The sequence below is a fragment of the Crocodylus porosus genome, unplaced genomic scaffold (genome assembly GCF_001723895.1).
Source record: "Crocodylus porosus isolate Cpor-Errol unplaced genomic scaffold, CroPor_comp1, whole genome shotgun sequence".
Lineage (NCBI taxonomy): Eukaryota > Metazoa > Chordata > Crocodylia > Crocodylidae > Crocodylus > Crocodylus porosus.
In genome coordinates, this window is record NW_017728907.1 from 42,770,541 (window position 1) to 42,787,533 (window position 16,993).

The following is a 16,993-nucleotide window of genomic DNA, read 5'->3' on the forward strand; positions in this document are numbered from 1 at the left end:
GCGCTGCTCGTGCTGCATGCTATGGGCCTGGGGTGACACCGAGCTCTTCCTGGTATGGGGGCTGGGCTGGGGCTGCACACAGGAAGGGTGGTAGGGGTGCTATGGGGTAGTACTTCCCCTTCCCAGCACTGCCACTGCCACCCCAAGCGCAACCTGAGCCCACCCCGCTGCCGGGAAGAACCTGGCACTGCCATCAGCCTGTAGTGGCAGCCCCCCACACACAGATCCAGGGGGCATGTGCCCTCCCATGGCTCATCCAGTTGTGTGTGCAGCAGCACGAGCTGCCCCCTGGACAAGCCACTCACAGTTCTGTCCCACACCCAGCCCCACTCCCTCCCTCACCGCAGGGGACTTGATCGTCCCCTCCTTCCTCCCTTTCCCCCCTCAACAGACTTACCACCCAGGTACTGCTCCCCAATCTGCTGTGCTGTATATTGGCAATCAGATTGTTATTGGCCAATATGGCTCGTTAATCATCGGCTATTGGTATCGGCCCAGAAATTCTTCATTGGTGCACCCCTGTTATTTTGCTGCAAACAGGACACTTAGTTTGGTTCATTTTAAGAAGCAGTTATTTTATAAGTTAGCTAGATATTTTTTATTGCAGCAAGCAAGTATTATATTGAAAGTTAGTCAACTTTTACCCATATTTTATCTAAGTAGATCAGACAGTACATATTCGCATGAGATGAATTTAACAGAAATTGAGTCCAAACAGACCTAAGGCTGGCTTAGCTGCCTGTCGTTGAGATATATAAGGCCGCCTTGTCATTGTTCAAGTGAAGATCCTCCTTTATTAGTCAGAGTAGAGTCCCAGATGCAATACTAGAAGAAGAAAGCACTTACCAATCTGAAGTAACTATGCTGCTTCTAAATGCATCCCCCCCCCCCCCCCCGGTTGCTTATTTTGGATATAATTGGATTATTTTGCTTTGTTAAAGGAAATAAATTTCATTGGAGCTTTTATCTTTTCTTTACCATGGAGCATGAGTTTGAGTTATATAGGCACATTACCTCCTCTACAAGGTGTTGAGCTTCTGTGTAAAAAGAAGATACAGCGGGTATATGAAGAGTTATAGTGGCAGCAGTGGTACAGAGTGGCTCCGGGTTGCCAGTGGGGGCAGCATGGCCAGCTGGCAGCAGTGACAGCTCTTATCTCCACTGCTGCCCTGGTCACCTTAGTTATGCTACTGTCTCAATGTGTGTGTCTATGGAGGGTGTTGTGTTGGATTACTGTAACTCCTTTTCCTGCCACCTACCAGTTCCTTAATTGTTCTGCTCTCTATTTTGCCTTATTTTTCTGTGTCTGTTATCAATCTTTGTTTTCCTTGTAGAGACTTCAGTAAGTTTCTTGCCACCTACTCCTGCATTTTTCTTTTTAATAGGACGAACTGTGAGGTAGCGAGGCTGAAAGATTTTATCAAGACCATCAGTAATAAAAGCTACATGCTGGTTCAGACACTGAGCTGAGGAGGCAGGAACAACTTGGAGCAATAGCATTAGTGTGGGTCAGGAATATGACTCAGTTTTGGGGGAGTTTATTTGTAGCACATAGTAACTGCTTTTCCTTTTGAGCATTGTTTTGAGTTGTGGTTATACGTACACAATTAAGTTGCTGTGAAGCAAGAGGAGACAGGTGCTAATCAGGGTGCCTTAATCCATTATTGGTGGCATTTTGTTCTTGCACAGTTGGATACCCAAGTGGCATCTGTTTTTTGTCTGTATCCTGCCTCTAGGTAGTCATTGAGTCCAAGCAGTCCTCCTTTGCATATCTTTGCTTTGTAGTTTTACTTAAGTGGAACTTAATTATCAGTGACTTTAGATTGTAAGCCTTGTGGTACAGATACTTTGTCTTCTTTCTGTACAAACGGCAGTACATACTTTTGGTGCTATATATATTATACGCATTTGGAAATTGGCTAACGTTGCTATGTAGTTCCCATCTTCTCTCAGGATTTACTGCGGCTATGTGATTTCGTGCACCACAGCCTTGCTTAGATTCACTCACAACAGGGCAGTAAAGCTATTTAGCAGTCTTTATAGACATTCCCCCAGCTTACTTGAAAAAGTTTTTTCAGCCATTCTGTCTTTGGACCCATTGGTTCACCTGCCTTACTTTCATGGCTTGACTTTATCTCATTTCCGCTTTATTGTGTCTGCTTTATTTTTCATCTGCTTGCAATGAGTATCAGCTAACTCTTAGAATCAGAAAAAAAACCCTTTTGCTAAACACAACCAAGAGGTGACTACAGGAAACAGTACGGGGGTGGGTCTTGTACCTGAGAGAGAGAGAGATGAGGAAGGGTGTAAAGCAATGAACTTGTTATGTGTTAATGGGCAAGCTGATGTTTACTAAGTTCAGCAGTGTTGCTGTAGTTCCATATTTCATAGTGTATAGGTTGACATGGTGTACAACTCGACCCCATTTTTCTGACCCAAAAAGTCAGGAATTTAGTAGATCCAGTGTATAAGTCTACCTAACTTTTTCGATCAGAAATATGGGGCCAATTTATACCAGCCCCTGTGCAACCTCACTGTGGGCCGGGCACCTGGGGGGTGGACACATGCTGCAGTGCCAGTCACAGGAGACAGGCTCCGCTGGCATGGCCCCATCCCCTGCGAGTGGTGCTTCTTGGGCCACACTAGCTGAGCACCAAGCCTGAGCACCCTGTCTGCTGCTAGCGGTGCTGGGCTCTGCACTGGGCTGGAATGTCCCAGGCAGCACTGCTCATAGGGGATGGGGGTGTGTCAGCCGAGCACCGAGCCCGGTGCTGTTCCTAGGGAAGACGAAGATTCAAAGAAGTTTCTGAAAAAGCACTGTTAAAAGAACTTTAACATTTTTAAGAGTTAAAAATTGGGCTTCAAAACGCGACTTATACACTGTGAAATACGGTATATATTGCTAATACTTGCATTAGGAAGTTCTATTCAGTTTTAGCCAAATCAAAATTGTGGTAGCTATGGTTCTTTAATATTTGCAGAAGAAACAAAACTCTTGAGGAATTACAAATCAACTTTTCACTTTCAGTGGCTCCTACTACATTAATATTTTTTAGGAGTCAAAAACCTTTTTTCTTTTATGTGTTCAACTGGATCACATCTTTTCTGTTGCATTTAGGATTCCTACAGTTGGAAATGGTATTTTCAAGCTTACATATAAGACTTTGTCAGAAAAAAAAGACAATAAAGTTGAGAGAAGAAATGACAGGCTTCCACTTTTGACTTGCATTGTGTTATTGATTTGGTACTAAATGACTGCTTATATGTGTTTAAGTTTGGATTTCTTTTGCTACAGCCAGGGCACTATATCAGACATAATTAAGTACCCTTCTATGTGCCACAGACTTTAGCTTTTTGCTAAGCTGTTACTTAAACCTGTTTGTTTATTGTATAGATTATGACAAACTATTTTTTTGCTCTGAAATTTCCATCTTTTCATTTTGATTGTTTGCCTTTAGGAGTTCCAAATAAATTGTGTAGCCAGCTGAAGATTTGGGGAGCACAGAAACATGAGGTTCAGAGGTGGCAAAGGTGTTATGTGTGAGGGAGCATTGAGAACCACGTTTTGCAACCTCCTCTGGCTCGAGGCACCCCTTGGAAGTGATAGCTTTTAGCTATGGAAAAATAGTAGAGCAATTCTTCTGTGTAAAGAACTCAGAAAGACCATAGCAGCATGTTCAGAAATTATAGATACTTACGTGACATTTCTGAGTTTATTTTATGAGTCGTGTATGTGCTTGTTCATTTAATAGCTCTGGTATTGAGCGGTATGTTGTGGCACTTGGGTTGAGAATCACTGGTTTAACACTGTGGAAACTGTTGCTATCCCCTGCAAGCCTGTCCTGCCCCTTACAAGACCCACTGCCTATCATCCTCTCTCCCAAACTAAGGGTTGTGAACTTGCGCAGATATCTTTATAATCCATTAACATTTCTTAATAGTTGCTTGTTGCAATGGATCATAACTTAAAAAAAATCACACCACATAGTTTAGGGTGCATGTGCAGGAGGCCTTGGCTTATGGCCAAGTAGCTATTGGTACATGTATCTGTTTAGAGAAATTAGATTGCCAGGTGTTTTATTTTCTGTAAAATTCCTAAAAATTGCTCGGATGTCTAGCAGTGTTAACCTAATATTGCCCAGCAGTTAAGACTACTTGATTTACAACCATTAAGAAGGTCAGTAATCACTTTCCAGTTATAGATGAACATTCAGAATCTGCTAGCCTGGGTCTCATGCTTGCAAATAGTGCCTTTCAGACTCTTTCCTTGCTTTTTACTGACCCTACTAAGTAACAATGTGTTTTTCATTTGTTTGATGTTTATTTTTTTATTTAAAAAAAATCTAAAATATTGCCTGTGTAATCTTGCACTTAGTATAACTAGCAGTTTTTAGGCTTAAGCACATTTAAGCACGCAGTATATGGTAAGTTGTTCTCATTAAGTGTCAGGCAGCATTATATTCCTGAAGAATATTGGTCTTGCTTGGCTTGTTCTGAATGTGTGCACTCCAGTGTTTCCTGATAAGGAACTTGACCTACTTTATGCATAAATATTAACTTTCTGAGGAATGACGCTATAATTTTCCCTGGTGATGAAGAAATTTGCTGAAATAATTTCCCTTCCATTTTTTAATTCCTGACTTATTAATAATACTATAGTTTGACGACTGCTGCTGTTACTACTTTTTAAAACAAAACAAACAAACAAGCCTCTTAAAGCAATGTGCAAGAATTCTTACAAGTAGAATAGAAAAAATATGCAGTTTAAAAATTCTTTTTTAATCATCATCCTCAATATTTTGGAGAGAGCCCAATGATGATGTACAGTGTTGCATGCTTGATTTTTAAAGAATGAAGAATGCAAGAAGAATAAATCTGGGATCCAGTTTCCACAGAATAAAATATTATTGATGAGTCAGACAAAACTAGTGTTTGGGAGAAACAAACAATAGGGGTTTGAACTCTGCATCTAAGTTTTAATTTTTCTAAAGTTTGTGGTAGGAAACGATACAGTCCATCACGATAGAAATAGGTTAAAATAAAATGTGAATCTAAGATTTTAACTAAGGCGTATTTGTACCATTAATAGTAGTTATTATTTGACAAGTGTAATATCTAAAATTAGAAATACAGATGAAAAATATTATTCTTCAGGGACTTGTTTTGATGCATTCAAACTACAGGTTCAGTAAGATCTGTTTTAATATTTTTTCATCTTAACATGCAGTCTTTTATGTTGTTAAAGGAGACTGTGGAACCTCAAAGTTAAGATTTGATATTTTTCAGTTAATAATAAAGGTTCAATAATCATGATTTTATATGTTGTGTGTACCATGGCAAAAATAGTGCATTTTAGAACTGGAGTGTTTAGGTTATGATATTCAAGTTTCAGTGATGCTCAGATACCTGCACTAAAGGCAGAATAAACAGAAATAGTAAGTAACCTATCCTTTTGTGGTATAGATATACATTTTTCCTACTTATTTGTTGATACCGAGAGAAGAAACGTTCATGTAGTTCTTAAATACATATACCTTAGTTATAGTATATGATATATCCTCCAAAATGATAGCATAATTATTTGGGTGCAAATGTTTTTGAATGTTACTTTTTTCTCATTGTTTTGTTTACATTTTTTTGAAGGTTTCCCAATGTGGATCATGATGAACATACTTTAGGGACTTGCCATAGTATGGCTGCTTCTCGATCTACTCGTGTTACAAGATCAACAGTGGGTTTAAATGGTTTGGATGAAAACTTTTGTGGTCGCACCTTAAGAAACCGTAGTATTGCTCATCCAGAGGAAGTTTCTCCCCATCCTCAAGTACGATCAAGATCACCAAAGAAGAGACCAGATCCTGTGCAAACTCAGAAGGGAAATAATGGTGGAAGAACTACTGACTTGAAACAGCCAAGTGCTCGGGAATTGTGGGTGAGTCCTAGGAAGAGAGGACTGTCGACTTCAGAGAAGGATAATGTTGAAAAACAAACTGTGGAAAATTGCGAGAAAAGGCAGACAGAACCTGTATCACCAGTTTTAAAAAAAATAAAACGTTGCTTACGTTCAGAGGCACCAAACAGTTCAGAAGAAGACTTGTCTACTAAAACAGATAAGGAATCATTGGAGCGTAAGAGCTCCATATCGGACAATGATGCAGTCTCTCAAGGGAGTAAACGAGCTTGTCGATGTCTTCTATTGGATGATTGTGACAAAAGGGAAGTTAAAAAGGTGAATGTCTGTACGGAAGGGTTTAATAATTCTGCAATAGTTGAAGAGATTGTGGGCTATCAGGCTGTTAATGGAGTTGATGAGAGAGACTCAGGTACTCTAAACTGTGATGACTGTCAGTCTGATGGGAGCACTAAACAGAACAATGCTAGTTCCTGTACGTCTAAGGAAAAAACAGTAGCAGCAAATGGGAACTCATTTGCCCATTGTTCATTGTTGCTTAATAGCAGCAAGGAGGACAGTGTTGTAGACCATTATGTGCCTTGCACAAATTCTCAAGAACAGGTAAAGTTAGAGGACCATAAAATAATAAATGACTGCTTGCCTGAGGAACATGCAAATCAGGCAGATGAACCAGTTACAGGGTCCTTTTCTGAAATCCAGTCATCTTTATTAAGGGATTCTGAGGAGGAAGTAGATGTGGTGGGAGATAGCAGTGCCTCAAAGGAACAATGTGCTGAAAACACCAGTAGCAGCCTGAATGCTGAACATGATAGTACATCAATCTCAGGTGAACCTGAACCACCATCTTCAATGCTGGACTGTGTTTCAGCTCAAATGACATCAGTGTCAGAACTTCAAGAACACAGATACACATTGAGAACTTCACCACGAAGGGCTGCTCCCCGTTGTAGCCCCACTAAAAATAACTCTCCTTGTAGAGAAAATGGGCAGGTGGAGGAAAATAATCTTAGTCCCACTGAAAAGAATGTACCTGCAAGTATTAATAATATCAATGGATCTCCCACAAACTCTGATGAAATTAAACAGAGTGAAAAAGACAGAGGTGGTGACTCTGGAGGTTTTGGGAGTGAAGGACTAAATAAGCCACCTTCTGAAGTTAGGCTCGTTCCTGGATATATATCATCTGCCAAAGAGAGTGCCAACCTGCACACTGCAGAAGATGATGAGGAAGAGCCTGACGTGTATTACTTTGAATCAGATCATGTGGCATTGAAACACAACAAAGAGTATGTGTAACTATGGTAACCATGAATTCTGCTCTTGTTTCTTACCAAAAAAATACAGTTAAAAATCTATATATTTTAGAGTTATATCACAATAAGTATTCAGATTATTTAATCGTTCCTTTCTTAATAACTTTCAGAAATACTTCACTCTTCAGTCCTTGTTCCCTCTGCCTTTCCCCGGCAAAATATTTAAAACTTTAATCTATTAATATCCAGTGTGGTACTGCAGTATGGTTTATACAGTCTAACAGGGTGAGTTTTCTAGCAAGAAATTGTTTTGAAACTTACTTTTTTTTTTCTCTAGAGAACTAGCAGAGACTAAATTAAAGGATTATGTTCAATTGGAATTGGCACATTTATTTATCCAGCTTATCTAGTAGATGCAGTGCCTACAGTTTTATTAAATTATGATCTTATTATACTACTCTACTAGTTGTTGCAGCATCCATTTCCCAATTATTGTCTAAGGGATTTAGCTATATCATTCTCATGCTAATTAGCTTCAGGCTTGGTGTTAAATTCAGTGCAACAATGTAAAGATTTTCTTTGGTGTGGTCATCTGTATTCTCAGAATAGTCAAGCCACAGATAAATGTGACAACACTCCTTGTAAAGGAAAGTCACTTATTTTTATGAAATAGAAGTTGAATGGAGAGAATTAGTCCAAGAGTGATAGACCACAGTTTTATACCACAACTAATTTGAGAATTTTTGTTAAATTTACTTAGACTTTTGTGTATGTTCTCGCTATTTAGTTGGATGTCTAAATTTCTCTCTGAGAACCAAAATGCCAAATATTAAGTGAAGATAAACATAGTTATTGCTTGCAATAAGATTTGACAGAAGCCGTGGTTTCCATAGATAATCGCTGCCCTGGGGCGCTATGAGGCACAAGGCACAGCTGATTGTCTCTAATCCTGCAGAAATTTGTCTGTATTATGATTATTGGAGTTGCATTTTTGTTATAATGAATTTCTCTTCAGTGTTGGATATAAATAAATTGTTTTGATTAGAGAAAGCTGCCAACTAGATTATGGTTTGCACAAATTATCATTGTATAACAGTGATTATTGACATTATGGTACAGCACTTTCTCAATCTAAGTTTTTGTGTGTGTGTGTATGTACACACACACTTTTATTTTGAAGGATATTATATAGTCCATGAAAACAAGTATACAAATGATATGACCTGAACTATAAACAAAAGCTTCATCGCTTCCATTTTTATTTAATTTCCTTTTTAGTTAAATACGGAGCTCTATTTTAATTCTAATGATGTTAATACAAGGACAGTGGTTCTCAACTTTGGTTTATCGGGGTAGAAGGATAAAAATGGACCAGATTTTCAGATTTATCCTTGGGCTTTTGCTGCTTCAGAATAAGCATTTCCCAAATCCACATTATGGTAGTAAAAAACTATACTTTGGAAGTAAACACTGAATAACAATGACTTGAATAGCCCTGGTAGAATGCACAAATGAAAACAAATAGTAGGTTCCTGCAGAGGGTAGTTTGAGGGCAACTGAAAATACAGACAAATGCTAAATATTATATATAAGCAGTTGCTCTTTGAATTGTTCAACTTGGTTACCTGCTAGTGAGGCTGGTCAGGAACATTTGAAACTAGATATAAGCTTCTTATATTTTGTGGTTATAAGAAGTAACAATCTAGATCCAGACTCTTTAACACAGGGATGGGCAAAATGGGAGATCCAGCCAGCAGCTGAATAACATGATAGCTGTGATAGCACAAGGCCCTGTGGTTGCCATTGAGACTAGCCCCAACTGTGCTGGCAGGACAGCGCGGTAGGGTGGGGGGCTGCTCCAGAGCCACTGAAATCTTGCGGCAGAGGCAGTTTGGTCCAGGGCCAGGGCAGAGCCACAGTCTGCAGCCTGCATGCTCTGGGCAGTGGTACAGGCAGCACATCATGGCTCTACCCCGGCTCCTTGCAGTGGTGACAAATGGAATAGCCCCCTACCCTTCCCTGCTGCATGCCCTGCTAGCGCAGCTGTAGCCAGTCTCCATGGCAACTACAGCCTTGCGCTATCACAGTGCAGCTGTGGCTGGAGCTGCCATGGAGATCAGCCCCAGCCATATGGGCGGGGGCTGCTGGGAAATGGAGTCCGCTGCTGGCCAGATCTGGCCTATGGGCCGGACTTTGTGTGTCGTGTCTCCCCCCCCCCCCCGGTACTGGGCACGTCTACACAGGATGCTACATTGTCGTAGCAACATGCTGCTGCAGCAGCTTGGCCTCCTGTAGCATCTGCATACAAAACTCATGATGCTGCAGCTACATTGTCGTAGTGACACGCTCCCCCATTATAGCATGTCGCTACAGCAACGTAGTGCCTAAAAGTAACTCTGCACAGTGCAGTACTAACTGTTACTACGCCATCTTTTAATACTTCCAAAAAGAAGTACTGAATGATGGGGCAGTAACAGTGGCACCATAGTGGTGCGTGTAGACATGCCGACTATTTCTGCAGCACCTTATCAGTTCCCATAGTAAGAAAAGATGGGGTCCACTTTATAGAAAGCATTACAGAACAATACCAAAATACTGTTGTTTAAATTTTATTTTCCTTCCTATGTATAATGTTGATTATTATAGTTTGAAAAATGTTGGTGGTTAACTTATATTTTCAAGAAGCAAAGTCTGTCCTCCAATCGTATCCCATGATATCACCCTTTTTAAGAGCTTCGTATCCATTTTGCTGTTCAAGGATGCAATTATGCTAACTTTTTGTAAAGTCAGTCGTTCAAAGGCAAATCGGATGTTTTGAATTGCATTTTTTCATATTCACATGGTTTCAAGTTTGAAAAGTTATCTGTTTTGTAAATTGGAATTCTTGAACAGTGAATGTCAATTCTATAAAATAAATGAATTTTAGAAAGTAAGACTTCTTTTAAAATGCATTAACTACATGTTCTGCTTAGTCATATGTAAAGAATTCCAGGGTTTCCATTATAGTTGGCATTCACTATAGCAGGCTTTTAGTTTTGCGTCTGATACGTTTGGCTTTATGTAACAGGCTGGTCTTCTGTTTTGCACTCTATAAAAGCATAAGATATAATGTCTCTCAACCCTTCAGTGCTTCCTGAATTAGACCCTTCTTTATAGATAACTGCTTCCTTTTCCACTTATTTACCTTTAATTCCTTCTTACAAACCACTCCAGGCAGCTATTATACCATCTTGACAGATTTGAAGTAGTTTTCTCCAGAGCTAATCCTTAATATCACTTCTTGGTTCATTAAAGAATTTGTTTTATTTTTTTGATAGCCATTTGTACCCTGGAATGCCTCATCATTAGTACAATCTAATCTTAGTATTCCTAGTTTTTCTTGAATATTCTTGCTGCAAATTAGAACATAAACCCAAGTTGCACCTTTTTGAGGGGACGGGCGGACCTTATTCTTCTGTTTGATATTATCTGGGATTATCTTTGCCCTATTGATTATCTTTTTTTCTTACTGGCTACGTACCTCAGAATTCAGTTATCAAATTTTAACAACAGTCTTAGATCAAAATACCAAAATATATATTGAAGTGTGTTCATATGTCCAACAAATACCCTTAAGTCTTATTTTCCAGGAAAGCATGGCAGTGACATTTGTATTGTGTTCTTTCTGTTTATGAATACTGTCAGATTAAAACAAAATCTGGGCGTGAATGTTTGTTAAAGAGGTTGGAAAACACTAGAGGGAAGCTAAATACTACAAAAGTAGGATGACTGTGGAATATGATTAAATGTTTACAGAGGTAATGTCTCTAGGTCTCCAGCAGGGTAAGCTCGTAAGTGCTGTAAGGACTTATAATAAATGATGGCCCTTCCCCAAGAGTAATCCATGATACTGTAAACAAATTGTACAGCAGCACAGACATGCAAATAAACAGTAACAGGCTGATGTAGAGGTTAATATTAGTGTTTCATTTATGTATTCAGATTTTTTTTCTCCTTTGTATAAGTTCTGTTTCACATGTTCCACTTTCAAAAAATCTACTTGGTATATAAAGTTTTTCTCTCATTTCCAATAGAGAGGCTTTTAAATTTTACAGGAACTTAAGCTGTTTTTTAAAAGTTTGCTGCATTTTCTCATCCATTTATTTAGTTTTTGGTTTTGTCCTCTCAATTCCTAATATAGTGCATTAGTATAGGTTTTACTTACCATCATTTTCCATTCTTTCCATTTTTGCTTTCCATTTTTTATTATCTTTGTGAGACTTTGTTTCTAGTGCGTTTCTCATTTTTCCTTTATTCTCTGTCTTTTTGTCATCTTTCTCTTCACTTCAGATCTCCTGTTTGTGTCCTTCTACTTTATGTAAAACTCTTTTTGTTGTGGGAGGGGAGAAAGTTTGTTCAGGTTTTTCTTTTACAATATCAAAGGGCTCAAGACCAAAATTTGAATGAGTTGATTTTTTTTATTACATATGGCTATACAACTTTGGCCTAGGTCCTGTAATCTAAGGTTACATTTGTAGGGCCCACTCAGGCTTGTACAGCATTCCACTGAGCTCCACAGAAGCCTGGATAGTTGTGAACGCCTGGCAGAAGGCAGGGTAGATTTGCAATTTGTATGCCTCTAACAGAAGTTATGTTTAAGACGTGATTAACCGGTTAAGTAGTGACCTGGCCACACGTTCATTTGATTTAACGGTGTGGTAAAATAAGGGATAAGCTACCAAATTACTACACAAAATATGGGTACTAACATTGTGGCTGGTTCCTGTCATGTCTTTAATTGAATGTGTGGCCAGTGCTGCCAGCCTCTGGAGTACACTGGAGTGTTTCAAGACTTCTGTGTGATCCAGAGACTGGGAGCTCCTGATTGGGGCTTCCAGTTTGGAGGTGCACTACGTGCTTCCCCAGCTGGGAACTCTGATCAGTTGATTTAGGCTTGCAGCCATGGTGGTGCAGGAAGCCAGGCTTGTTACTTTCTGGTGCAAAGGGAGCATAGGATGGGGCTCCCCCTGCACCGACAGTGTGGCACAGTGGGATCTGATGCTCCATCTCACAATTGGGTGGCATGGCAGGAAGCATGACTTTTGGGATCCTGGATTAAATTCCATCATGTACTTAACTTAATGTCTCTCAGGGGCCATAGACCAGCTAAATTAAAGATCTGTAGCATAAGCTTTCACAAGCAGAGGACATAGAGGGTTGAAATTGAAAGAAAGAAAAGCAAACAACAAAATGTTTGATTACATTTCAGTTTATGGCCTGTCAGTGTGAAGTCCACCTGAAGCTAATGAGGCACCAGAGGCAACAGTCCACCGACAGACCAGTGATTTGCAGAAACAGGTTTAGATATTTTAATTACATTGCTTACGGCCATCATGATTATGTATAGTTCTGTTAAATTCATAACATTTTATGAACAAAAGGTTTACAGTGACATTCTCCTGTGGCTTGGGTCATGTACTTAAAAAGTCACAACAGTTTACCCGTAATACTTTAGATTAAAATAATTCTCTCTAAAACATCACCTTATTGCACTTACAATGCACAGATTTTACCTTACAATTATTTACAGACTATTTTTTAATCCATTTGAAGTATATACCTAAAATGATTTCATGGTAAGATAGCAGATGTTTTTGAAATTTTCTGTGGTGTTATTTTGCCTTCTCAGCTTGATAATGGGTTTTAAAAATTCAGCCAGATTTCACTAATATATTTATTACCATATTTACTCAAAACAAGACGCCTTCCTTCCCCCAGTTAGCATGGGGAAGAAACTGCCTCATCTTACATTTGCATACAAGGAAACTGCATTAAATACATTATGCATCTTTGAACTGCTAAGAAAAGCAGCATGTGCTCAGTAATGGAGACCAACTAGGAAGTTGATTAAATGCAGCCAATACTGAGCCTGACTATAAATGACACCACCCATACTGAGCAGTGTTGGGAACCTAGAATCCCTCTGTCACCCCCGGTCTTAGCTTCTCCCATATGATTAGTGTGGCCTCACCCTCCATGAGGTGGGCCAACCAACCTGGCTTGCACCTCATCTGTATATAAATTTTTGGAGGATCCCAGGACTCGTGCCAAGAACACTTGGTTCCAGTTCACGAGTGGGGGTCTGATTAACATATGGATCCTTTGTGGGGGGTTTCTGGAGTACACACACATTGAGCAGTGCTAAGCTGTGGGGGCATCATGGTTTTAAATGCTGTCGGCTGCTGGGGCCCAGCCCAACGAACTATATATTGTCAACCGTGAGCCTTTTGGCTTTGGACTAATATGTATAGTTTGCCTTGTATATAAATAGGTGCCAGGGTGCTACTTAAAAGTGTGTTTGTGGAGTACCTGTGCTTAAAATTGCAGCATTTTAAAAAAAGGTAAAATGCATCCATTCTGGTTGAACTAAGTTTATAGGTATTATATGCAAATTGCTACAGCCATGTTTATTTCAGGGTAATTTTTTTTTCAGATTTGCTCCTCACTTCCATGTGTTCAGGGAGAGCAGGGTCTAATGGTAAGGAGTGGGGAATAGGTTGCGGGGGTAGAGGAAAAGGGAATTATCTAAGTCCCCAGATTTATTTTCCTTGCTATAGCAGTGGGAGGGGGATAAACCTCCAATAATTAGATTCTGTGCCTGGAAAACTATATCAAATTATAAATTGTCTGTATATAGAATATAATTAATCTAATCTTATATTTGAGGAAATATGGTAGTTTAGTTTGAGTTTATATCAGCAAAATGAGAGTAAACCATTTTATGTATAGTATAATTCAGTGGGGGCCCATCTTTTTGGCATGAGCTCCATAACTTAAGCTTGCACCCACCCTGGGTGCTTATTCCTAGCCCCTTTCACTGCTTTCTGCTCCCTCCCTGCACTCCCTTTCCTGTTGCCTCATGCCATCTACAGAGGCTGCCCATGCCACTTCTGGCATGTGTGCTGTGGGTTGACCACCTCGGTAAAATTTTATCCCCAAACCAAATACTACAAATGTAGCAAATATAGAATTGTTTAACTGTAATAAACCCAATGTAGTTTATGTATGAGATAACTCGTTGTTTTTGTTAGAGAATGGTACTATGTTAATTAACATCTTCGTTAATGTTGATTTACAAACAGTTTAATGTATTTACTGGTACAGTACTTAACACCCCCCCCCCAATTTTCTGCCAGAATGGCTGTACTTACTCAAAGAGAGATAATGAAGTGACCTAAGCTCTGTTTCAGATGAAAGTATCACCCAGTTTTAACTGTGGAGGTACAATAGTATGTGGGTACAATAGATCTAAGGATCTGAAGCTTGCTTTTAATAGGAAATAAGTCCCTAATGTTTGTGGTGGAAAAAAATAATGTTCAGTTGTTAACTGAATAGAAGTCACTGCATTGTCACCACATTTTGCTGAGACTGCAAGTAGATGTCTTCATTCCTTTCCACCTGTTTGGACTTTTGTTAATTTGCAGAAGTCAAACTAGGGAGTCCTATGGTCAGCAGTGAAGCTGGCAAGAATCAGATCCATTTAATTCTGTTGCTAGTTAGGAAGCAGTGAGTACTAAGGAGACACATTGGAGTTCTGCATTAAGACGACAAGACTTCATAATTGGAGGCTGGAGGAAAGCTGTAGGAGTGTAAATACTCCCCTTTGGTATTTAAAAGACTGAAATAACAGTATAAAAGGGGACATACTTTAATCATTGCAGCCATGAGACTGAACTAAATGCCAGAGAAGTAGAGAACCCTTACTGTTTGTACACAAGAGGGATACAGAGGGAAGGAGTATGCTTATTGTTATTTCCAGGAGCAAGGGTTTTTTGGAAGCAGAGGAGGGAATACTTCAGTTTATTAGAGAAATATTGGTGAGGAACTCATTTTAAAAGATCTAGAGGTGATATCCATATATTAATCTTGTATCTCCCCACTTTCCTTCAGCCCCTGGACAGTGGGAGTCCCTCCCTCATCTGATTTTTTTTTGACTAGATTGTTCAGTTGTCTGGCTCTTAGGAATCTATCAAAATGCCAATGCTTGTATATTAGATTAAGCAAGGGAATGCAGTCCCTATGTGTGCATGGGCACAGAAGAAAAAGAAGGCTTTTTAACAAGATAGAAAACAGAAGTGTGATATACAAAGGTGGAAGAGTTAAGGAAGAGGAGGAAGAAATTTTAAGAGACAGTGTTGGAGAGAGAAGAGAAAGAAGCAAGCAACACAGGAAGAGGAAAAATGTTGTAGAAGGCAGGGGGAGAAAGGAAAAATGGAGTGATACTAGAAAGAATACAGTCAAACTAAAATAAAAGGAGTTTAGGGGTTTTTTGATATTCCAGTACGCACTAGATATTAAACAATCAGTTTATTTACATTTCAGGAGGTATGGGCCTGAAGCCTGGTTGAATACATATACTTTTTAAAAAACCTATGATAGTGGTATTAATTAGGTTAATAAATACCAGGTAAATGTATGAAACGCCTCACTTCCCTCCCCTCTTAATATACATTTACCAGTGCAGTCTGGTAGAGAAAAAAAAAAAATCCTCTCTCTCAAGGGCATGCGGAGTTGGGGGAGAAGGATGAGAACAACTTCTGACACTTAGTTATTTGGAAATGTATAAACTTTTCAAAGTACATAATCCATTTAAGATATTTAAATGGGAAGGTGATACAGAATTAGATTCAAAGAATATTTTTGAAGGTATAGGATATGTCATAGGTTAAAAGAAATGCAGTTGTTCAGAGGGAAAAATCAGTAGAATATTATGATGATCTCTATTAGGTCAACATGAGATTTTTCCATTAAACCGGAAAGCAAAGAAGTATCTGATTTGGTATGCCATTTTCAACAGTGCCATGCATTAAGTGCTCCAGAAAAAGATGCCAGAAAATATGCAGTTGGGAGTAATCTCTTTAAAAATGTCCTTCGTACCTAGGATACTTACCAGAAGGTACAAGGAGGGCAGGAACCTATACTCTCTATATGGGTATAAATAACTGTATAATTGGGGTTCTACAAGTATAGCCATTTCAGGAAAGGCAGGGTAGAGAAGTACTTTATAAACTAACTAAATCAAAGATGCATAATGTTCATTTCAGGAAAGATAATCTTATTTCTAACAAAATAATTACAGTGAAAACATTTTCACGAAGCATATGTGCCAGTTTAAGCTTGACAGCTCATACAAATTAATCCTAGCTCACAAAAAAAGAATGGTATTCTTACTTTTGATGCAGCTATTAATTTGATTTGGTTTTGATGTAGATATTAATCTGTACTCTCTGATCCTATGCCCCTCAGGAGCTGCTAAATTTGTAGCCTTGAGTTCCACAAGTAGCCTGAGTTTGCTTTACAGTAGGTCTAAGAATCAGGGCCCTTTTGTGCAGTGGGGTTAATTTTGTACATTTCTAGTATCTTTCATTTTATTTTTAATAGGAATAATCAACTGACTTTTAACTGCTCATTATTTCATCTCTTTTTCTATATTCAGTTTTATTCTTTTGGTTTTGAATAATATTGTTCAAGGTAAGACTCGGCTACTGATTTGTATAACAACTCAGCCCAGGAGTTAAATCCACATACTTTACCATGACAGTTTTTACTCATCAGTTCCTATTTCTACTCTTTGGCTATTCCTTTCCCCCCAGTGTTCCTCCCCAAAAGGCTTTGGACTCCATTAAGATGTTTACAACTGCAAGTTACATCCACTTTAACTAGGTTGTAAATCTGTAGATTGGCATAGTGCAGTGTCTGACAGATTAAATTGTCTTTACTCTTAGAGCAAAAGTGTAGCCATGTTACTTTTTTGTTTACTGAAAATCTATATACATGACTTAAAGGA

General features: G+C 39.0%; 1 protein-coding gene across 4 annotated transcripts in view; it reads left to right on the top strand.

Annotated features, from left to right (window-relative positions):
* Positions 1-16,993, top strand: part of ZZZ3 (zinc finger ZZ-type containing 3) — a 107,667-nt gene that overhangs the window by 53,995 nt on the left and 36,679 nt on the right. For all 4 annotated transcript variants that reach the window (XM_019531240.1, XM_019531242.1, XM_019531243.1 and 1 more), the window contains exon 3: positions 5,644-7,200. In XM_019531240.1, coding sequence (XP_019386785.1) covers positions 5,693-7,200 — 1,508 coding nt within the window. In that variant the 5' untranslated portion in view covers positions 5,644-5,692. The remainder of the gene's footprint in view (positions 1-5,643; positions 7,201-16,993) is intronic.